The sequence below is a fragment of the Jaculus jaculus genome, chromosome 3 (assembly GCF_020740685.1).
Source record: "Jaculus jaculus isolate mJacJac1 chromosome 3, mJacJac1.mat.Y.cur, whole genome shotgun sequence".
NCBI classification, from domain to species: Eukaryota; Metazoa; Chordata; class Mammalia; order Rodentia; family Dipodidae; genus Jaculus; species Jaculus jaculus.
Window position 1 is genome coordinate 11,727,243 of NC_059104.1, and position 25,360 is coordinate 11,752,602.

General features: G+C 40.2%; 1 protein-coding gene across 2 annotated transcripts in view; it reads right to left on the reverse strand.

Annotated features, from left to right (window-relative positions):
• The window catches only part of Pcca (propionyl-CoA carboxylase subunit alpha), a 339,901-nt gene that overhangs the window by 77,678 nt on the left and 236,863 nt on the right, over positions 1-25,360 (reverse strand). Inside the window, exon 20 of one of the 2 annotated variants that reach the window (XM_004663385.2) lies at positions 4,385-4,483. The exons of the other annotated variant lie outside the window; for it this stretch is intronic. Within the exon in view, the coding sequence (XP_004663442.1) occupies positions 4,385-4,483 (99 nt within the window). The remainder of the gene's footprint in view (positions 1-4,384; positions 4,484-25,360) is intronic. 2 annotated transcript variants of the gene reach the window in all.

Here is a 25,360-nt window from a genome sequence, read left to right on the forward strand (position 1 = left end):
TTAGTAAACACATAAAATGAAAAAGTATGTAAGCATAAAATACAGCCATTTTATTTTCCAAGAATTATGGTATCTGAGGGGGAATGGCTTATTAGATCAAGAAACAGAAAAGGGGCTGGAGAGATGGCTTAGCGGTTAAGCGCTTGCCTGTGAAGCCTAAGGACCCCGGTTCGAGGCTCAGTTCCCCAGGTCCCATGTTAGCCAGATGCACAAGGGGGCGCACGCATCTGGAGTTCGTTTGCAGAGACTGGAAGCCCTGGCGCACCCATTCTCTCTCCCTCTATCTGTCTTTCTCTCTGTGTCTGTCACTCTCAAATAAATAAATAAATAAATAAAAATTTTAAAAAAAAGAAACAGAAAAAAATAATGAGAGAGGACTTCTAATTATGTTCAAGAGCTTTTCCAATTTTTTTTTTTATCCCTGGTTCTTCACTATAAATTATTTCACTTCAAAATACAAATCCCTCCTCCTTCCAGACTGTCTCTGGCGCTGTACTGATGCACCTCAGCAGTAATGAGGGTTTTATCAAAGGATGGTTTTCTTCAGGGCAAAAGACAAAGAGCCCTGAAGGCAGAAGGTCATGCACTGGAGGACAGAGCGAAGCCGAGTCAGCGAGCAATGAACACTGAGCTCCAGCAGGTGAGCGGGAGGCCGAGCCGCACAGAGAACTCGGGCAGGGAGAGACAGAGCAGCTGCAAGCAGACCCCTTCCATCCCTGTCAAGGGCAATCTGTACTGTCAGGAGGTGGTACTGGGCCTGAAACAGCTTAGGTGCTGCCTAGAGCAAAGGGCAGCACTGCCTGCTTAGATAAGCAAGGAGTGCCTGGGGGAATCCTCAGAGCCCTCCTGGCCTTGGGCCTACAGAGGTATCTGTAGCCACACCAGAATTCTGCAGATACTGTGAGGTCAAGAATTTAAAGAGAACTGATCAAATAACTAAAGCAGACTATCTTAGCACAAGGCTAAATTTAGGAAGGTATGAAGAAACAAAGTCTAAATCTTAAAAGGAAGGTACAGATAAGGCAGACTTATTTCTGAAATGTGAGATGGCCACCCTACCCTACCATCCATTCTCCTGCCCACATATTCATCCAGCTATTCAGCTTTTACACATGAGAAAAACTCAACAACATGTTCAAAGTACATCAAAATAGCCAATTTAGATCAATGAAAGGATGTTCATAACCTATGAAATCCACTGTCCAAACAGTTATACACAACCAAGTACAACTTAGCTTTCAAGACGGTAACAAAGCCAGGTGTGATGGCTTGCACGTGTGAGTTCAGCACTCCAGAGGCTGAGGTAGGAGGAATATCTTGAGTTTGAGGCCAGCCTGGGCTAAAAAAGTGAGTTCCAGTTCAGTCTGGGCTAGACAAAAGACCTTGCCCAAGCAAACCAGCAAAAACAGAGTAATGGTAGGCTTGTGAAGTGTTCCAACGCAAACGAGGAACCAGAATGAATCTGAGTGGACAAACAGAGGGACTAATCCCCAACTATGCCATCACCCGATCAGATAAAGAAAGTAGACATCATGGCCTGGCCCTGTACGCAGAGGGACTTAGCAGGTAGAGGAAAAATCAGCAAAGATAAATATAAACCCTCAGGCTCTTCACTTTATCCCCTGCTAGTGACAAGAGTAATTTTCCCCTTTTACTCTAATTCCTGTGAACATCTCTCTTTGCCTCCAACCTCAGTCTACCTTCAATGAACTTCCTACTATGCAACCAAAAATCTGTAAAATACTGTTGAGCTATGTTTCTGTTCCCATCATCACCACCTTACACTGGAAATTCTTCCATGGATCCCCCGGGCCCTTGGTGGGCAAAGTACAGCTCATAATATGGAATGAAGATGCCTGATATGATTTGGCTCCTGCCTCACTACCCACTCCCTTGCTGATGGCCAACGGTCCCCAAGTTGTGGCTCAAAGACCAACAGCACAAACATCACCTCGTAATCTACTAGAAATGCAGCTCTGGCCTGGACCTACTGAACCAAGTGAACTTTGAGAGTCTCACAGATGGTTCTTGAGGATCACTGGTTGAAAGCAACCATGAGAAGCAAATGATCATTTGAAGAAGCCCAGTGCCAAAAATCTGGAAGCATAAGATGCAGGGGTGTTCAACATGTTGGCTTTTCTGGGCCACACTGGATGAAGAACTGTCTTGAGCCACACATTAAATACAGAACACAGTAGTGTAGGCACATACTCTCAGGCCACATTGTCAGGTCCAGGTTTTGCTCGCCGCTGCTAGCTTTGTGACGGCAGGGAAGTTACTAAGCTTCCCTCAGCATACAGTACCAGGCTTAAGAGAATGGGTCCTATAGCAGGACTGCACAGATTCCAACCCTGACTCTGCTTCACTGATTTGTTTTTATTCAGTATGGGAGACTGAATCCAGGTCCTGGGCATGCTAGGCGCATACTACTACCGAACTCATGTCCTCACTAAGTTGCCATGCTGTCCTTGAACTTGTAATACTCCTGGCCTCAGCTTCCTGAGTAGCTGGGATCACAGGCCTGCGCCATCAGACCAGCTCCAGCTCTACCTGTTAACTGGGTAACCCTGGGCACGTCACTCACTTTTTCTTAGTGGCCTCACTTATGAGAAAAGAATCCACAGTGCCTGTTGCACACAGTTGTGAAGATCATAGAGGTTGGTATGTGTACCCTGCTCCAGTCTGCTCCTCACACACAATGAGCACTAGGTATGACTTATGCTTATATAACTGACAAATTTCATAGGAACAAGATGATATTTTGGTGATACAGCAATGAAACACAATGCTGGAAGAAAGTAGATACCAGTTACTCCCTCTCATGAGGAAAAAACTTTATCTTGAATTAGGTAAATGACATTTTTTCCCCAATATACTATTTATCTCTCTACAAGAATTTATTTCCTTTCAGTTCAGGGTGATAACGTGGGTCCATAAACTCTTCCAGAGTCTGGGGGGCAACAAGGAGGAGAGGTGTGAAAGGAGTCCTGTATTGCAGTTCATTAATGTTCCCTATAACCAAGAATTACAAGATGAAAAAATATATACTAAACATCACCCCAATACAGGGAAAACGTTTCTGGTGATTATTCTAAGTACACATGCAGCTGGAAATTCTCCATGTAAAGAGGTCATCAGTACAGCTCCTGGCAGAGACACACAGAAGCATGCTGAAACTATCACAGCACCAGCATTCGGGTAAGAGGAGTCTGTGCTCTCGTTCATGAGAGGTCATACTACCAGACTACACCCCATTCAGTCCACACATGAGAAAAGGCATTATTTACATAGACAAGTCAAAAACAATCAACAGTCCAAGTCAAAATATAAAGCTGACTACTAAAAGTTCAAGGTTTTTTTTTTTGTTTTTTTTTATTTGGTTGGTTGGTTGGTTGGTTTTTCGAGGTAGCATCTCACTCTACTATCCCAGGCTGACCTGGAGTTCACTATTTAGTCTCAGGGTGGCCTTAAACTCACAGTGATCCTCCTACCTCTGCCTCCCAAGTGCTGGGATTAAAGACATGCATCACCATGCTGAGCTTCAAGTTTTCTTAAATCCATAAAGATAAATACACTAGTTGAACTTAACTCAGAAATTACTGCACTAATCAAATACCTCCTACATGGTCTCGTGGTCTCAATTCTCTGGCTCATGACCTCTGATGCAGGTAAGAGCAGGTTTAGAATTGTCTATATTTGTGAGCCTTTGATTTCTCTAGGATTTAAAATGTTAGTTTTCTATATAAAATCAAGATAAACAATGAGCATCTGACACTATGGGGAATTTGTTATTTTTAGTCATATGTATTGTTGTTATCGTTGTTTGTCCTTCCTGGAACCTAAGACCTCAATGTGAGGTGGTGATGAAGGCGTAGTTCCTTCCACAGCTTTCCACTTAAAAAACCTCAATGATTACAAAGAAAACTACCATTTTATAATGGTAGACATATTCACAAAATATTAACTTTTTAAAGGCATATGCTATGGCAAGTCAGCCTGTATAGTTCATGTTTCTGCAAACCTGACACTATACACTTAGAATTACACAGGCAAAGGAAGATGATAATGTATGCAAGTTGTATTTTACAATGAAAACCCTACAATGACAAAGAAAATTGCTCATGTAATACTTTTTTAAAGCCTGTAGGATCCTTTGTTTCCATCAAAATGTAATACAATAACCTTGTGAGGGTAGCTGGGAAAAAAACAAAAAGAAAATATTGAGTCCTCAAACTAAGATATAACTCTTGATCCCCTAAAATGAGCAGAAACATTTTCAAATAAGCATGGTTCGTGATGAAGAAAATACAGCCTCTCCTTATGATGTAAGTAGCAGCCCCACAGCAGCAGTGAGGCCAGCTGAGAAGGCCGCCACAGCGCTCACCTGCACGGTCCTCGGCGCGCCGTCAACGCTGACAGACAGCAAGGGGGACGCCAGGTTCCACGTACCGGTCACATTCACTTTCGACCCATCAACTTCCACCTGTTGTGACACCAAGTAAGACTGTGACCATAAAGAAAGACAGGAAACTGATCTCAAGTTCACTGCTGCATACAAAGCAGCAGCCATTTTAAAACAGATGGCTCCCAAACAACCTGTCATGTTTACTGCTGCAGCCATGAAAGACAGGGTCCAACAACAGAGTCTTCCTAGCCATCTCTGGGGAGAGGTGACGGACCTGTGAACAGCTGCCTCGGGGAACTGAGGCTTCAAGTGATTTCCAGTGAGTAACAAACAGCCTTCTAACTCGAAACCTATCTGGACATGCTACATTTACTGCAATTAGACAAGTAATGCATATAAATTCCAGTGACATTTTGCAACCCACACAACAGGACTTGCATATAATATCCTCTCCAAGGACCAAGGAAGAACTTTTTCTGTGCTGATTTTAATGAAGGACTAAGCATTGTTATCTTAATTAAACACAAGTTTTAATTAGACAAAATCCTTTGGTGGTGAATATGCAAAGTCCATTCAAACTTTACAAAGTTCTATCATCCTTTTGCCACTCAAATTCCTTCAAGTCATCATTCAGAGAGATACAAAAAGAAAACACTAATAATCTTTCAAAGCAGGGCAATAGTTTTAGAGGGAAAATTTAATTTCTACATCATATAGAAGTAGTTGGGGAAAAAAAAAATCAAAGCTAATTAAAAATACTCATTGGTGATGGTTCCCAGACTCTCTAGAATGAGGCAAGAAACACACAGCATTATGATTTTAAATCTGCAGTAAACAACCTAGCAAAGAGGCATTTACATTAGTCCAAGATTTAAAGTAGGCCTACAGCAGAGGACATATGATTGTCGAAAACCCCATACTATCAATGTTTACTTTTCAGATTCAACAGTCTTTAAAAAGATATAAGTCCTCTTCTGGACCCTTGGGGATGGGAAAGGTCGTGGAGAAAGATTGGCAAAACATTGTAACAAATACCAGCCACCCCAAAAGTACCTGGGCTTAAGGATGTAACCTAAGATAGGGTGCAAACTACATGATGTTGCTGATGGGGCATACATGCAACCTCATAGCACAGAAGAGAAGGCTGGAAAGATAACCCAAGTACATATGGTAGGAATGCAGAAGTTTCTACGTATCTTAGTGGATAAGAAATGGTCTGGCCAGAATGAAGACCACGTGATATAGGGACTCTATGACCACAGGTACAACACAAGGACTGTGGAAGCAGAAGATTTTTTTGAGGCAATCAATGCCCAAATGGACCATGACTCAAGACTCAATAACTAATGATCCAGAACTCTGGAAGCAAAGATGTAGGCCAGCACTAAGTTTGAGCTCTCCTCCCAACCACTGTCTTCTTAAAGCACCTCTGGCCACCACTGCCAAAGGCTCCCTCACATACTTCTATGCTCTACCTCAGTGGGGCCTTAGTGGGACAGAGAAAGAGACCTGAAAAGTAAGACTACATGAAAGAGTACCAATATATAAACTCAAGTTTTTCTTCTCTCATCCTCTACTCAAAGTAGAGAGAGCTTATGAGAAAGACCATGTGTGATTGAAAAATAAAGAAACTGGGCTGGAGAAATGGCTTAGCAGTGAAGGCACTTGCCTGCAAAGCCTAAGGACCCATGTTCGATCTTTCTCCAGATCCCACATAAGCCAGAAGCACAAAGGTGACAAAAGTACAAGGTTGATCCGGGTGAGGTGGCGCACACCTTTAATCCCAGCAATTGGGAGGCAGAGGTTGGAGGATCGCCATGAGTTCAAGGCCACCCTGAGACGACATAATGAATTCCAGGTCTGCCTGTGCTACAGTGAGACCCTAACTCGAAAAGCCAAAATAAAACAACAACAAAAAGCACAAGGTCACACATGCACACTAGGTGGTGCCAGAGTCTAAAGTTCAACTGAAGTGGCTGAGGCCTAGTGTGCTAACCTCTTTCGCTTGCTCTAACAAAACAAACTACATTTCCTCGTATACTTGAAAAAGTCACAATCTTGCTCTATCTGACGCAAGGAAGCTATCATAACTCCAGTGAGAAACTATGAACCACATCTATGAACAGTAAATGAGGGAGGGGAACATGCTGAAATCACCACATATGTCTCCAGGATTTCTCCAGTCATCAGATTTCTCCAGGACACACAGTTTTGAACAACAGGTGCACTGGCTTGCTGATGCTCTTATGTGATGGGGAAATCAGTTGTCTGGATAAGCCACCATGAAGGCAGGAAGCAGCTCTGGGCACCATACTTCCTCCCATGGAAAGGTGGAGCCAGCAGAAGACCTGCAGTCTGTGTGTCATGGATGCTGCTCACCCCCGAGCCTCTAGGAGAACCAAAGGAGCAGACAAGTAGTGGCAGTGACCTTGAAAACCTAGCTGAAAGCACCAGCACTCCCCCCTTACAACACCAAAGACTAATGGAAGCAAGCCCCACAGCAGAGGAAAGAACGAGCAGATTTGCTCAGAGATAGCCCGGAAGCTCCCAGCAGCCTCCCCTATGACAACATAGCTTATAATCAGAAAACAACCAATACTGCACCTTGAATATGATTTGGGAAAACATTATGAAGAGAAAAGGGTAAACAAATTAAGAGCTTATAGCACAAGAAGAACCACTCAAAGAAACGCAGGAAGTGTTCAGATGAATAATTCTCCAAAGTCTCAAAGGCAACCGTAGGAAATGTGGTCCCTTAAAAAAATAGCTCAAAGAAGAAAAACAAAGGTTCAAAGAAGAGATTATACAACAACAGAAGGAAATGAAAACCAAGCTGGTAGAACTCAGAGGAAAAAAAAAAAAAAAGAAGAAAAAAAAACATTATAGAGATAAAAGCCACATGAAGAAGCAACTAAAAATAGAATGTTACTAAAAAGAAATAACAGAACATGGTGAAACTACACACAACAGGATAGATAGGAGTGTGATACAGAAGCAATAGGGAGGATCAAGACATGGAGAAGGAAGCAAGAGGCTGTAGAGGATGCGAGCAGCTGTCTTGAAAGGGCACACAGAACACAAGAAGCAAAAACAAGCTGAGGATCTGATAGAGGAACTTGTCAAAATGGGTAAAACCTTGAATTTGTAGGCTTATGGTATTGATGGGATTTTAGTCCTAAAGAGTTATATGGCTACTTAGAAAAAATAAGAAATCATGTACAAGAAAGGAAAAAAAATCAGGACAGCGGGAGCAGCGTTAGTACTGAAGACCACACAGCAACGTGTTCAAGAAGTAATGAAGTTACTGCATTTTATACCCAGCCCAGGATCCCTTAAGTGTACCATTTAAAAATATATTCTACAGCATGTAGGAATCTAGGGGGAACCCTCTAAAAATGAGGTGTCTCTCTATATACTAAAATAAAACTACCCTCAATAACAGCTCCTGCTGGAGGGTGATGCCAGCCTAGCCACACCTTGAAGAATAAACTGCTGAAACAGTCAAGAATTATGTCAGTGCAGGCATGGTGGCGCACACCCTTAATCCCAGCACGTGGGAGGCAGAGGTAGGAGAATCACAGAGAGGTCGAGGCCAGCCTGAGACTGTAGAGTGAATTCCAGGTCAACCTGGGCTACAGTGAAACCCTACTTTGAAAAACCAAAGAGGAAAAAAGAAAAGATTATGTCAATGAAGTAGAGCACTGGTACGAAGAAGGACGCTCAGAAGTGACATGCACTGTGGAAGGAGAAGGAAGCATGGCCACACGGCATGAGAGGCAGGAGGCACTGTGCAGGGGCCATGTCAGCTCCCTGAAGAGCCACGACTGACACTGAGGGGTGACGTGCAGCCGACAGTGCAAAGCACGCGTGCGGGAAGGTGTAACCCGCCCTCTTACGAGGCGCTCAGCAACATGCAGGCACTCGCACTTGCGCTTAGACAGAGAGGGAGGCTGAGTTCACCCCATTTGGGAATGATGAAATAATGAAGATGTGAAGAAGTCCAGGGTGTCTGGAAGTGAGTGACTGGTTACAGGCTGGGCAAAGGAGATGCAAACACGATGGCATCTATGGATGGCAAGGAAACGGGCGGCTCAGAGTACATGAAAACCGAGAGCGGCCATGGGCTGACTACTTGTCTGCAAGCGTCAGGGGGTCGGTCCACAGGAAGGAATAGGAATGTCACCAAGAGGAAGGGGAACAGCGAGGTAGGCACATGTGTTTCCAAGAAAGGATTTTCAAAAGAGGGAACACAGTGCTCTGTTTCAATTTCTAGGGTCCACAGTGACAGAAAAACTGATACAGGCAAGGGAGGAATGGAATATGCCAGAACAGGCAGACATAGGAGAACCAGCCGGTCACAAAGCAGGAGATACAGAGGGCACAGTGGAAAGGAAAGAGAGGGTGGAGAGATTCTAGATGAGGGGAGAAGGCAGAACTTTATAAAATGACAGGCCAGAGAAGCTTTCCCACGCCCTTCATGGGGCACTTGAGCCACCCCATCCTAAATCTGCACCCCCACCCACTGCCCCAAGCAGACGCTCCTCACCAGAGCCTGGACAAGTTCATGTAACAAGCATTTCCAGAACCCGAAACAAAGAAAGAATGGTGAAGCCCATGTGAGAGTGAACAAAGGGAGGTGCTACCGGCTTTGGAACAATGGAAACTAAGACAAACAGCAGCCAACATAAACTGTACCATTGCTAGCCAGGGGACACTCATCATTCGGCAAAGACTTAAAGATGACAGGCAAATGCAAAGTCCTTGGAATTATCAACTTGACTGAGTCAGAGCAAGGCCACGGTGGGTAGGATTCCTGACATCCTTCTCCACAGGCTCTGCTCTCTACAAACCCTCGCCAGCATAATCAGACGTAGGTTTGGCTTAAAAGTATTCCAAATAAGAGCATTTGCAGCATTTAAAGCAACAATGAAGTACATGATTCCTTTCCAATTTCAGGAAGGCATTTTCCACATGTAACAATTGACCTGTAAGTCTTTATCCATTGAAAGTAGTTAAGTGCATCTGAGATACAAATGATGCTGAAGGGGAACATTTTCCATAAGTTGTTTGGAACATCCAGTTTTCCTATCTACGTCATCTTAAGGGAAAAAGAAAGTACACACCCTAAGTTAATTTGACATTTGACATAGATTACCTACATCCTTTATCATTAAAAAACAAAACAAAGCCACTACTTCCTCAGAGATACCGCACGACACAGAAAAAAGGCTGTGGCCTTTGATGCAGCAGCACCTGCTAAACATTTTTAAATTTTCTACTCAACTTTTGGGATTTAAAACTTACAAAACAAAATATTTGCCAATTTTCCCCCAAATAATAAAACTTTGGGAAAATATAGGCATAAAAAGTGTTTGCTTCATCCATAATATGCTTTCCTTTTTTGACATATACAAATTTTCGACTCTTTTTATCAAATGCTACCAAAGGAGTCCAACATTATGCACCACTAGATCAATGATAAAAATGCAGGGATTTCACCCACTATTTTAAAACATTGTAGCATATCTTGCTTCCGTTCTTAAAAACAAAGTGAAAGTTAAGAAGCAGGTTGTTCATGCTGTATATATATATATATTTTTTTTTTTTCAGAAAGAAAGAAGTCGTTCTTTTCCTTTAAGTAGGTATTCATAAGTATATTTTGCTTGACTGAGTTTTATTATTATTGATGACGGTGGTAGTTTCATTAGTTTGTTTTGCAACAAGGTCTTGCTACACAGCCTAGACAGAGTAAGACATTTCAGTCTCCCCACCTCAGCCTCCCAAATGCTGGCATTATAGGTGTGTACCTCCACACCTGGCAGAAGTATCTTAAAAATAATCATACTGCACAAAAAGTTTTTTTTTTTAAAAAAAAAAAAAGAGCTATAGATTTTAGATTTGATTCTTGGGCTGGAAAGAATCTATAAAATAATATTCTCAACTCAATTCTCTTCTCCCTTTTTAAATTTTTTTATTAATTTTTTATTTATTTATTTGAGAGCAACAGACACAGAGAGAAAGACAGATAGAGGGAAAGAGAGAGAGAGAGAATGGGCGCACCAGGGCTTTCCAGCCTCTGCAAATGAACTCCAGACGCGTGCGCCCCTTGTGCATCTGGCTAACGTGGGACCTGGGGAACCGAGCCTTGAACCGGGATCCTTAGGCTTCACAGGCAAGCGCTTAACCGCTAAGCCATCTCTCCAGCCCTTTTTTTTTAAAAAAAAAATTATTTATTTGAGAGTATATGATATTTTTAAAAAACCTTACATTTAAAAAGGCTCGGTTCCCCAGGTCCCACGTTAGCCAGATGCACAAGGGGCGCACGCGTCTGGAGTTCATTTGCAGGGGCTGGAAAGCCCTGGCGCACCCATTCTCTCTCTCTCCCTCCATTTGTCTTTCTCTCTGTGTCTGTCGCTCTCAAATAAATAATTAAAAAAAATCATATACATTAATAATTTACTGGGTTAATTATCTTGCAATAGTCTTCTTTAAAAGAGGACTGTTCTTGGGGTATAGATGATTTGGTTGTTTTGGGTCTTATGTCTTAATTGCTGCTAACAAAAATATGATTATTTAGGGCTAGAGAGAGATGGCTTAGAGTTTAAGGCACTTGGCTGCAAAGCCTAAGGACCCAGGTTCACTACCCCAGTACCCACATAAGCCAGGTGCACAAGGTGACACATGAATCTGGAGTTTGTTTGCAGTGGCTAGAGGCCCTGGCATGCCCATCCCCCCCCCCCCGGGCTTCCTGTCTCTAATAAAATTTTTTTCAAAGAAAAAAATTATTAAATTTAAAATTAATAGATAAGTTATTTTTCATTAACAAAAGTATTTGTATGCCACACAGTTAGTGTTTAAGTAAAAGATGACAAAAAGATCTGTGCTATAGTAATTAGTGGCTCTTAACCTTTCAATATAAACCACAGCACATTCTTATATCTTAATATAACACAGAGGAGTAGATTTTCTCTATCATTCTCTTCTACTAAGTGGAATATTTCTCTGAGGCAGAGTTACGATGCTTGTCATGGCTTTCCAGGGAAATGAGATGGCTGTTTTATGAAAACAACAAAACTCAAGCATTTCACTTACGTCTGTTCTTCATCACTAGCACCTTGGGAATAGTCCAATTTCATTTCCCAAAATATATAAAATAACAAAATATATAACAATATATATAAAATAATAATCAAGAGGAATTAGACATGACAGTGAAGATCTAAAGTATCACAAAAGATTATATGAAAATGCATTTGTTATACATGTAATTAAATATATCTCAATTGATATAAATTGCAAAAACAAATTTTAGGTATGGCTTTATATACAATCAGCAAGGCTGTCTGTTTCTATTTAATTATCGCCTCATTAATTGATCAGTAACAACTTTAATTTCAGACTTACAGCTTAAAAAAAAAACTACGTTATTTTGCCCACGGTTTAATTATGGTAGTAGATCCTTTTGGATTGGTGGGATGAGGTCATTTTCTGAAGATCACACTGAAAATTATATCAGCTTCAGGAATAACTCCAGTAGATGAGCTCAGCATCAGGGGCATGAAAGCTCAAGACAGAAATACGATGTTTCGGGCTGGAGAGATGGCTTAGCGGTTAAGCGCTTGCCTGTGAAGCCTAAGGACCCCGGTTCGAGGCTCGGTTCCCCAGGTCCCACGTTAGCCAGATGCACAAGGGGGCGCACGCATCTGGAGTTTGTTTGCAGAGGCTGGAAGCCCTGGCGCGCCCATTCTCTCTCTCTCCCTCTATCTGTCTTTCTCTCTGTGTCTTTCGCTCTCAAACAAATAAATAAATTAATTAAAAAAAAAAAAAAAGAAATACGATGTTTCTCTGTGGTTATTACTGCAATAGCCAGGCTTGGTTTTCAACCTCAGGTCAAGTTACCTAGTCAATTGTCACTGTTTCTGCCTCTGTGAAATGCATATTTACAAAGTGATTGTGGGGCATGGGGCCAAGGACTTAGAGCATTACCTACTTCACAGGGTCCTCAATGAATGCCAGTTGGTGGTGGCATTTCAATTCAAAGCACGCATCCTTCCCATAATAATGGCTGTACTCCATATATACTCCCTACTTCAAATACACTTACTTTCAGGTTGGGGATACAATTCAGAGTAGAGTACTTAGCTAGCATGCTTAAGATCCTGGATCCAATCCCCAGCATCTCAAAACAAACAAAATGTCTTCCATTGCTCCTCTCCTTCCCCTACCCAACACACTCTTCCTCCCTTAAGACAGTCTCCCAGACTAATCTTGATACTATCTACCCAAGAATGACCTTGAACTCTGCATTGTCCTTCCTGCAATCTCCCAAGTGCTAGGATTACAGCATTCTGCTTGGTTTTCAACTTTGTTATTTTTCTATCAATACCTCCTCTGTCATCTATAATTTCATCTGATTCCTTTTAGCATCACTTTTGCTTTTCATTTATTTGTATTTCACTAGCTCAGATGTCCCTCAGTAAAAATCTATTAGCTCATGATAAACACCTACAGCCATGTAGCAGGATACAAAATAAATACACAGAAATCAGTAGCATTCCTATATGCTAGCAACAAACACACAGAAAATAAAATCAGATAATCACTCCCATTCACAATTGCATCAAAGAAAATAAAGTATCTTGGAATAAACCTAACCAAGGAAGTAAAGGATCTCTACAAGGAAAACTATAAAACACTCAAGCGAGAAATTGCTGAAGACACTAGGAAATGGAAAAACATCCCTTGTTCCTGGGTCGGAAGAATCAATATTGTGAAAATGGCAATCTTACCAAAAGCATTCTACACATTGAATGTGATCCCCATCAAAATTCCAAAGGCATTCTTCATGGAAATAGAAAAAACAATCCAAAGATTCATTTGGAATCGCAAAAAAACCTCAAATATCTAAAATAATACTGAGCAACAAAAATGAGGCTGGTGGTATCACCGTACCTGATTTTAACCTATACTACAGAGCCATAGTAACAAAAACAGCATGGTACTGGCACAAAAACAGACATGTAGATCAGTGGAACAGAATAGAGGACCCAGATGTAAGTCCAGGTAGCTATAGCCACCTGATATTAGATAAAAATTCCAAAAGTACTCATTGGAGAAAAGACAGCCTCTTCAGCAAATGGTGTTGGGAAAACTGGATATTTATCTGTAGAAAGATGAAAATAGATTCTTCTCTCTCTCCATACACAAGAATTAAGTCCAAATGGATTAAAGACCTTAACATCAGACCTGAAACTCGGAAACTGCTAGAGGAAAAAGTAGGGAAAACCCTTCAACATATTGGTCTTGGCAAAGACTTTCTGAATATAACCCCAATTGCTCAGGCAATAAAACCACAGATTAATCACTGGGACCTCATGAGATTACAAAGATTTTGTTTGGCAAAGGACACTATGAATAAAGCAGACAGGCAACCTACAGAATGGGAAAAAAATCTTTGCCAGCTATACATCTGGTAGAGGATTAATATCTAGGATATACAAAGAACTCAAAAAAATCAAATAATAAGAAATCAAACAAGCCAATTAAAAAATTGGCTATGGAACTAAATAGAGAATTCTCAAAAGAAAAATATGAATGGCATATAAGCATCTAAAAAAAATGTTCTCCATCCCTAGTCATCAGGGATTGGCTACCATCATGAAAACAAATGACCATACATGCTGGCGAGAATGTGGAAAAAGAAGAACCCTTCTATATTGTTGGGGGAATGCAATGGTCCAGCCATTGTGGAAATCAGTGTGGAGGTTCCTAAGACAGCTAAAAATTGTTCTACCATATGACCCAGCTATAACACTCCTAGGCATATATCCTAAGGACTCATCTCATTTATTGCTGCTCAATTCACAATAGCTGGGAAATGGAACCAGCCTACACATCCCTCAACTGATGAATGGATAATGAAGATACGGCACATTTATACAATGGAGTTCTACACAGCAATAAAGAAAAATGAAGTTATGAAATTTGCAGGAAAATGGATGGGTCTGGAAAGGATTATACTAAGTGAGGTAACCCAGGCCCAGAAAGCCAAGCGTCGCATGTTCTCTCTCATAAGTGGATATGAGCTACAGATGACTGTGCTTCTGTGTGAGAAGGAAAAAACTCAGTAGCAGAGGCCAGTAAGCTAGAAAAGAGATAGAAAGGGAAGAGAAAGGAAGGGAGGGGGTACTTAATAGGATGGTATTGTATATATGTAAGTAGAAGAATAGATTAATGGGGGTGAAAAGGCCCAAAATGAGGTCTGGGGAAGAGACTAAGTAAAGGAAAGGTGGAAGGACAGCTAATCAAAATCTAAGAGGATATAAATGAAACATATGTAATCCTACTTTTTTGGACAATGGAACATTCAGGAGCCATGGATTGCTGCTAGAAAATTTTCAGTGCCAGGAATGGGATATCTTCCAAAGAGTTGTTGGCCAGGGAGGTCCCTGATGCCCCCAAAACATTATAGGCCATTGCCGAGGCCCTTGGTTTCCCACCAGGAATAGGTGGTGAGACCCTATTGCTGAAGACTCCAAATACTTGGGCTGAAAGGCCACTGAGAAATCTTGCTGGAACTGAACTGATAACCTCCATGTAGACCAGCTGACAGAAAGCTGGAAGAAGCCATTCTACATGCAGTTCAATGGCAGAAAGGGAAATCACCAGTGAAGATACTCATTAGTGGACACTGTAAGCCTTATATTTGGCCAGCCAGACCAAATGAGCCAATGGGTGCAATAGTGGCACGTCTGTTATGGGGGAAACCAACTGCCCTCTAATTGGACTGGAGGCCTGCTCCATGGGAAGGGAATATATCCGTGATACTGAAAACTTAAAACAGGGGTAGTAATGAGCCCTAGGGGTGCAACATCTGCTGTTGTCTGGCTAAATGTATATACTATGCTTATCAAACTGCCCAGTAAGCACATCTGTTAATGTTCATACCCTTATATTAATGCTACTCTCACTTTTGGTAGAGAATCTTCTCTTTTCAGATGGCAGTGACCTTGGGATGACTCAGAAGCTATCATAGTGATGGAAAGAAATGACCACAGTGCTCAGTACTGCAATATCTCTATCATACCTTCCAAGGCTCAGAGTCTAATGCAGAAGAGGTGGTAGAAAGAATGTAAGAGCCAAAGGAAGGGCAGGACTCCATATAACATGCTCCCTCCATACACAAAATGGCCTGGATATCCATGACCTCACAGTACCTGACACTACCTGCATAACACCATCATAAGAGGAGGAAAAGATCATGACATCAAACATAAAAGAGAGACTGATAGAGATGGGGAGGGATTATGATGGAGAGTGGAGTTTCAAAGGGGTAAGTGGGAGGAGGGAGGGTATTACCATGGGGTATTTTTATAATCATGGAGGTTGATAATAATAATAATAATAATAATCTATTAGCTCAGTACCTTAGAATACATATATTACCTAAGTGAGCCACAGAACTTTCGTAAGAACATCTCTCTTTCCTCTTTCTTAAATTCCCATGTGCCGCAACTATTATATGCTCTTTCCTACTAATCTACCTACGTCATGGTATCAGTTGAGGTGGTTCAGAACTCTAGCAGCATTAACAGACACTCAAGGTTTCCTCTACATAGCCCATTTCTCCTGGTCAACAATAAATATATTCGGTACTCTATGTTACCTGCTGCATTTATGCTATCTATTGTTTGTTCTTGACCTCAAATGCATATTCTCTGGACCCACTCACACCACCTTAAGGATGAGGTCCGTTCTTCTCTTTGAGTTTCTCTGAAAATTTTTATCATTATATACTTGTGCCATTATGCCTTATATTATAATCATCATTGTCAACTAGGCTAGAAGTTCATGAGAACATGTCTGAACATTATGCCTTCATGTCTCTCATGAAAAGCTTAGCACAATATGTTGATTGTAAAGCCTGGTAGATTTTTGATAAGTACCTATTATGATAAAATAAAATTAATTAAATTAGAGGGAAAATCAACTTGTATCTTTATAACTATAGGTCTCCTGAAAAGCTACCGAAGCCATGGTTTAAAATGAAATATCATGACATAAAACTGACAGAAGCATAATGACTTGCCTTCATAATCTTTAAGGGTTTTTTTTTTCCCCCCCCAGAGTACTGTGATTTACCTTGAGATTGCCAACCACTGACAACATGGTTCTATTTTGAAACTTCCCAAGATAGCTTTGGCAAGACTAATAAAAGCACTTTTAAGCCCCAAATATTTTTAGTTGTAATGTCCTAGAAAGTGTTGATAAGGCTTGTACTTAAAATCCCATAAAGGCTTACAATGGCTGTTGTTCTGACTATGTAAAGGGCTGCATTAAACTCTTTCATAATACAAAACCTATACACAGAATCCACACAGAGATAAACACCTCATTGCCCACCCAACATGTACATAGCTCAGTATATTTAACACAGCTCATTTAAAGAAAGGCAAGTAATAAAAAAGAAGTTTAAAACAAATTAAAAATGCTACTTAAAATTCTATCCCATTTCTAGGGTTTCACTTTTATGTCCACAGAAATAAAATTATCTATTCAAATTGCTAGATAAATCCTTTTAGTTCTGATAACTGTGAACAGAGTAAGACTACTCTATTATTTGTGAAACTGTGTTCTCAACCCCAAAGGAGAATAAGTCTGGCACTTTTCCAGGAACCTTGAAAGAGTGCAGCTAATATATATTAGTTTTGGTAGCAGTTTGGCTATGGCCAAACTGAAAGCTAGCAAGGAAAGAAATAAGTGGGAAGCAATTAGGAATGGTACAAGAAATTAATGAGCAAACTACATTCATTCTTGTAAACCTTCACATACAAATTGGTGGGGGTGGGAATGACAAAATCATTTCTATGCTTTAATTCATCAGAAAACTATAAAAAAAATCTATAGTATTTCAAGCACTGCTACTTTGAAGTAAGGAAATAATTAAGTCAATTCTCAGTATAATTAAAAATCATGGAAAAGGAAGTAATAGTCCAAAAGCTTGGGTTTTCTACCTCTCAGCTAAAGATCAACATTCTGAACAAATTCTTAAAAGTTTACTATTGCTTTATTGGAGTGAATCTCAAGCCTTGCATTAACAGCCGGACACAAAATGAGTAGGAACTGCTTATCATATAGCTAATATCAAAGGACAAAACCACAGTTTAGCTGAGCCACTGTAGTTGAAAGAGCCGTGTTCCAGTGACTGGTTTTAGTCCTTCACTCCAAGCTGAAGTCCCAGCAAGCACCACTTCCTCCACAAAAGGAGCCTTTGACAGAAGGAAACCAGACTGAACTGTACTTTAACATTGATTCAGTAATTTTAGGGGAAAAGAACCAAAAGCAGAAATACCTACTGAGCAAATATAAGCTGGATATCTCTTGACTCACCTAAGGAAAGGCACTTTTTTTTTTGGAAAGTATTTGTATTGATGAATATAATACATTTCCAGTAATACAAAGAGCTAAGAGCGATTAATACATAGCTGAAAACATCTACAGGGTAAAGGGTAGTCTACACATGGGCAGGACAGACACAAGAGTACTCCAGTGACTAAAATTTCCAACCTCACGGTTGTTGTGTTTGAGACAGAGCATTCAGAAAGCTCCTATTAGATCCATATTACCTGAATATTGGCTTACTTATACATGGGCATAGAGAACAGTGCATCAAGTTATACAATTTTCACTATAAATCGGTAACCTTTGTCAGGAGGAACTTGGGGATAAGATTTGGCAGGTACAGAACCTTTCAACAGTAGGGTCACTGAGCAAATTATGCAACTGCCTTTGTGTCCTGGAAAATTGCAAACATTTATAGGAAGAGAAAGAACAGCTTAATAACTCCAATATATCCATCATTCAAGTTCCAAACATACCCACTCAAAGCCAGTCTTATTTCATTTATACCTCTACTGACTCACCCCCTACTCCAAGACTAGCAAGATGCAAGTCCCCTACTTTTTCTCTCACTTATAAGTTCAATACACTTTGTTTAGTGTATACTATGGACATATACCAAACTTTTGGCATGATAATCAAATAAGTTGCTTCATATTCAGCAATGGTAGCTATTTCCATCTTGTTTGACACGTGGCATTCTTTAAGCCCTGGGAAGCAGAGCTGGGAGGGGCAGGCGGGCAATGGAGAGCCAGCTATAAGAGGAGTCTGAAGGTCCGTCACTAACCACACACACTGCATATTATACTTTCTCCCAATTTCCATTCACTGAAAGATGAGGTCAGAGCAAAATGTTCCTGTTAGTCTGGGTCACAAAAGTAATTCAAGATGCATATAAAAATGCTTATTATCATTCAAGTTTTCTAAACCCATTCAACCATTCAGCCCTTTGCTTTCTGATAAGACTGCCAACAACTATGCCAATTAGTGTCAACTGCCATGTTAGATTTTGTAGCATCTGCACCTGCCTACCAGTTAGTTCAGCCTTCAGAAAGAAGTGACTAATGGTTACAAGTTCTAGGGTGCGCCACCCTAACTAGGTCTAAGCATTTCTTAGACCACAAATTTCTGAACTGAATTTATAAAAAACAGATTTTTACAAATTAAGCATCTATTTCTTCCCTTTCTTTTGGGGGGGGGGAGCAGGGACAAATCTAGTAATTTTATTTTAAACTGTAACAGTATTTTTAAGGGTGAAATTTTACAGCTAAGAAAAAGCAACATACATGAAACTTATAAAATCATATATTTTACTTCAAATATTTATTTATAAAGTAAAATAAAAGTTTGCAAATCTAACAAATGTCAAACTTGTACACTCCATTTAAACACATGACTAGGAAAAAACAAACTGCTCATATTGTGAGATGCTTTCCTGCTTTAGCACATTACTTCTTACTGTTATTTTTAATAATTTACAAAAGTTCTGCATTGAATAGGACTTAAAATGAAATAAATCACAAGCACTAGAATTTAATATTTTATATATTCACATTCAGGTATCTATTTCATCTGTTTAAGTAATTGCTTACATTTTTAAATCATGCAATAGTTTTGAAATATCCAGGACAAATACAAAAGTCTTTGATTTATTCTTGCATCAAAATGTATCATTTTAGTTTACTACAATTAATAGTAATGTTTTTTTTTAAAGTTTCACAATTGAAGCAAATTGCATGTAGCTAATGAAAGCTACTGGAAGTAAAACAGTGGTTAAAGACAAAGTACATTACTGAAGAAATAAAAATTGCACATCAATATCTAAAAGTATGGGAGATGTATCTAATGTAGCACGTTCTATCTAGTGTCATTACTTAAATTGCTACTTTTCCTCAACAATCTACTCTCCAGCTCCTGCAAGTAGAATAAATGGTAATTTTACCTGCCAAATTTGGCACAAAAAAGGACAAGCAACTTCATTAACAGAACAATGCCTTCAATATGATTTTTTCCTTTTCCACCCAGTGCCAAAGAATAGAACAATTCAAATCAAGAAATCTAAGCAAAATTACCTCCTCTTGTTGAAGTTTTACATGCTTGAATAAGCAAATGATATATACAAAATGCTAGCAAGAGTGTCCTCCTTGCATGCTCGTATATTTTTTTGTATTGCAGCTTAATTACAAGTTGGAAAGCTACAGTGAACCAAGAATGAAAAAGCTCCTCATTGAGGCAAAGTTTTCAATGTGCAGTGTGGGGTACTTTGCCTATATGGTCCTGTAATAGACACTGGAATAGGTTAACCTAAAAGATTAGATTTAGAGGAAACTTATGGTTAAAATGTTAACAATTAATGTACCCAAACCAGTGGTGTGCAAAGAGACAAAGCAGACGTCTTCAATCTTTGCTAAATAGAAGCAACACATATTACTACCCAACTCACCAGTCACTACCAGCTCTCTCAGGTCCTTGGCATTTGTACTAGCAGGCTATCAACAAAATAATAAATTCTCCTAAACTTTTATCAAATCTGATTACAAAAGCAGTAAGCCCAGCTACTGTAGTCATCATGTTGAACATGGAGGAGGAAAGAGATCTGTTCAGCTAGTTTTTAGGTCATCATCACTAGATTTCAAAGCTAAGCAAAAGTACTTTTTGTCCAATTTGGTGAATTTAGTGGTTATTCAACAAGAGTCCATGGTTATTTATAACAAAATTATGCTATATTTATAATTTCTCTTACTCCATAGGATAAGCAGACATCATATATTTAAATACAACTTACAGCATTTATTAATGTGTGACAGCAGCATGAACCAGCACGGAGCAACGCCATGAAGAACATGAACAAGACCAAACACAGCCCCACAGGGACACACAGAGACAGACGGTCACTGTATGAAGTCCGGCTGCATGGGGCCAGGACCACCACCTGTACTCAGCACCGCCCCACAGGAACACACGGAGATGGTCACTATATGAAGTCCAGCTACGTGGGGCCAGGACCACCACCTGTACTCAGCACCTCCACACAGGGACACACGGAGATAGTCACTGTATGAAGTCCAGATGCATGGGGCCAGGACCACCACCTGTACTCAGCACCACCACACGGGGACAGGCGCAGTCACTGGTATTAAGTTTCAACATTTAAGCAGTGTCTACCTTCCAGTGGGGTTTAAACACCTTGTTTTTCTTTATAACTTTCCTCCCTCTTATAAATAAAAATTTCTCTCTACAAGGGGAGGACTCATTGAATCGAAACAGAAACTTTACTTCTGTAACAGCAACATGATAGTTTCCTGTGGTTTTACTTCTAGCTCTTTATATTTTGTCACTTGCTCAAAAAAAATGAGTTTAAGTCAAAGAAAGGGAATGAGTACTGTGTGCCTACTATTAACCAGGTATCTTCATAGACACAGACTCACTGAATCCTCACAACAATCCTATGATGGAAATGTTATGTGCTATGTATTACAGACAGCAAATCTGAGAGGCTTTGATTCCACACTTAGCAAAGAAGCACATCTAGTCCAAACTGACCTCATTAGCTAAACACAGTCATAAATATTTCTTGTCAACGGCATGGAGGTGGAAAAATACAACAGCAGAGATCAGTACTGAATGGCAACTCTTTAAGAGTTGTGGTGGTAAATCCATGAGGAGTTTATAAATAATAATTTGATTTTTAGTGGTCATACAGAGATTAAGGGAAAGGATACAGGTAGAGAAAAGACAAAATTCCCAAAGGGCAGAATCCAGTCTCACACCTTAATAGTATAAGATGCACTCTATTGTGTGTATAGGAAGAAATACAGGGTTTTTTTTTTTGGGGGGGGGGGTACAAACCACAGAAAGGTCTTAGGGCATGCAGAGGAAAGAAAGCAAACATTTTTGATGATGGCTTCACCAGTCACTGAACAGCATTTCCCACAACCTAGGCATAAGGATTGTTTATGGAACTGCTTTCAAGGTATTCTATTATAACCTCAACATGGGGCTTCAGAAAAGCAACGAATAACACCAACAGTAAACTCTCAGAACATCAATTAGTAACGACAAATCTTACCAGTGTTTATGTGTTCATTTTACCTAATTGTAAAAACTTTCTACAAATTAGGCTGGAGAGTTGGCTTAGTGGTTAAGGAGATTGCCTGCAAAGCCAAAGGACCCAGTTTCAATTCCCCAGGACCCATGTGAGCCAGATGCACAAGGTGGCGCATGTGCCTGGAGTTTGTTTGCAGTGGCTGAAGGCCCTGGCGTGCCCATTCTCTCTCTTCCTATCTGCCTCTTTCTTTCATAAATAAATATATAAAGAAAGAAAGAAAAACTTTGCACAAATTTGTCCACAATGGGGATAAATCTGCTTGTAAAGCAAAAGCTATGTTATATTCTTTTAAAAGCCAAGCTATAATATGTGGAATGTTACATTTAATGAGGAAAAGAAATAGCTTGAGTGCCTGCCACATGCTCACCACTGTAATAGAGCCTTTCTTTATACACATCATCTGAGTTTTGCATGGGCCCTACAATACCATCCTGATTTTATAAATGAGGAAAACTAGGGCCACAGACAGACAAGTAGCTCTTACTGGGTCCCACAGCCAGCAGCTCCAGGACTGGCATTTGCATTCAAGTCCACCTGAGTGTCGCACGCCCTGTGTTTTCCTCTGTGCCGGCACTTCAAAACTCACTACTGTGGCAGTAGCTGGGAGGAGTTCAGTTACCTCCTTACTAGTTACATAATCAGTAAGGAACAGGAAATGTCTCTGTCTTTAAAGAAGGCTGTTTTCAAAACAAACGCATATTATTGTTTCTCCACCTCCCTCTTACCTAGATTCTGTTAGCAAGTGCTGATGGTATGCAGGTTAATGTTTTTAAGGGAAACTAATGGAGGAAGCATATGATTGTCTATGTTCTAGGGAAACTAATGGAGGAAGAATATGATTGCCTGTGTTCTAGTATCTAATTTGACTGATATTTCTCATTTATAAGAAGAGCCAGTTAGCATAATAGAAACTGTGATCACTGAAATATATTGCTTATTGACTTCAATGACTAGAAATAGGGCTCTGTAACTATATAAAAGACAATTTACAAATGTTCTGTCCTTTGACATTGTATTTCTATCAAGATTTTTAGAGCATTCTTGATACATGGGGGTGGGGAAAGGAAACCATGTTATACTGTTCAAGAGCAGAATAATTAAAAGGATACACTGGGGGCTGGGGAGATTCATCAGTGGTTAAAGGTACTTATCTGCAAAACCTGCCAACATAGGTTCAATTTTCCAGATACTTACATAATTCCAAGAATTCCTTTGCCAATGCCAAGAGACCCAGGTATTATTCTATCTGTCACTCTCAAATAAATAAAAATAAACAAAAATTTAAAAATACTGGGGAGCTGGAGAGGTGGCTTAGTGGTTAAGTGCTTGCCTGTGAAGCCTAAGGACCCCAGTTTGAGGCTTGATTCCCCAGGACCCACGTAATCCAAATGCACAAGGTAGCACATGCATCTGTAGCTCGTTTGCACTGGCTGGAGGCCCTGGTGCACCCATTCTCTCTCTCTCTCTCTCTCTCTCTTTCTTTCCCTTTTTCCCTCTCTGTCAGTCACTCTCAAACAAATACAAATAAACAAAATTTTTAAAAAAGAGACCCAGGTATACCAATACACACACACGTGCAAAATAAATAATTTTTAAAAGATACCTTAAATAAATCACATTCATGGTTTTTAAAATGACTAAATTTACATAAATGTAATAAAATATTTCCCCACCACATCTACAATTCTTCTAACACCAGGTGTTCCACAAAATATTCACAATCCACAAAGTAAGTAATCAAAGCCAAAGTGACCAGTACCCAACTATACACCAGTCCTTCAATGACAGCCCTTTCCAAATGATTTCATTGCTCAAGATAGTTTTTTTTTTTTAAAGTTAAAGCTTTTCTTAACCATTTTTAATACCTTTGATGGTGGAAGATCTCTGATCTTTGAATTTTACAAATGACCACAGTTATGCAGCATTGAGACGGGTAAATAAGATAGGAAAGGTCAGTTGTGGAGAAATAACAAGGCAGAAATACAAGTCTGAGACAACAGATTCTTGGATGGAATACTGAAATAAGACACCAGAAGAAGTGGTGAATTGTTGCTTTGGAACAATTTCAGGTTTCAACAGTCTAAATTAATCTTGCCTGTCCTTATAGGCAAAGAGTAACAAGAAATGTAACAGTTGCTTTTAGAATTTTTATAAAAATCATGACGTTAGAGCAAAGCAACTTTAGAGACGTAAACCTGTGCCCTTGAGTGAACAGCCCCCAAACCCCTGAAGCGTTCCATCATGAACACAGTGAATGAGTGAGGTTCTGGGAGAGAGCACAACCCCCTGAAATGCAATTAGGATTGTAGGCACAGAGATAAAAGCTGCCTTGACGGCAGAGCATGCCAGACCCTCGACACTGGCTGGAAAGGAGAAGAAAGAACATCATTTTCAGGGCAAATGCAAGCAGCTAGCTATTCTAATGAAATGTGACAGTTTGGAGATTATTTAAAAAAAAATACTAGTAGTCAGGCACATTTTAAAACCATAATTTTACTGTGAAGAATCTCTTTTCATCCTTTCAAGATATTTATTGAAAAGCAAGCCGTGACCCTTGCACTGTGGGCTGCACGAATCAGAACACAATGACCGTGTGCGTTGTGGCGACCCTTATTGGCTGGCGGGCTTTGTTTCTGTGGTCAACGTAGGCTTCTGAAACAAACCACAACCCTGTCACATTTTCAGTTCCTGGGTTTTACCTAATATGGGCATTCCTATGGGATGTAAGGAATTATTCCACAAGTTTATGCCATCTTTTGGGTTCATACTTCCCACAAGCAAAATATGCAAATGCGCAGCTGCAGGAATGGTCTAAGGAGTGAGATGGATTCTACAGATCTCCGACTGCCACCCAGACCGATCCTGGTACAAAAGGAACCTTGGTGAGGCAAGCTGTTTGCTTAATAATAACAGTTGTATAAACATAAGGTCTTCTCAGTTAAAGGGAAACCAACATCAAAAAGCAGTAAAACATAGAACCCTAAACCTCTCTTTCTTTGAAGAAACCCGTTTGAAGCGAGGTGTTTCTGGTTATGGGTGAATGAAATGAGAATTCAGCTGCAGCCAGCGGACATCCAGTCCTATGGAGGGCTAATTAAACCCATCTGAGAAGCCGCATCTCAAACCGCCTCACACATTTCAAAGGGAAGCACTCGTCCGCCTTTTGCGAAGACATCAAAACATTCCGTGGACACAGCTGACACACGTCGAGGCTCTACAACAACGTTACTTTCATAGACTACAAAGCTCCCTAAATACGATGCCAAGAGTTTTACACCACTTCTCGACCGAGAAATCAGAATTGAGGAAGAACATGCCTTCTCATAGCTATCTGAAGTTTCTTTATGGCCTCCAAGTCTACTTTTGTAGATCTCCCACAAGATCTCCAGGGTGGAGGTGGGAGTGGGTGGGGTGAACCCATAAAGTGGTTTTTACATCAGATCATCTGA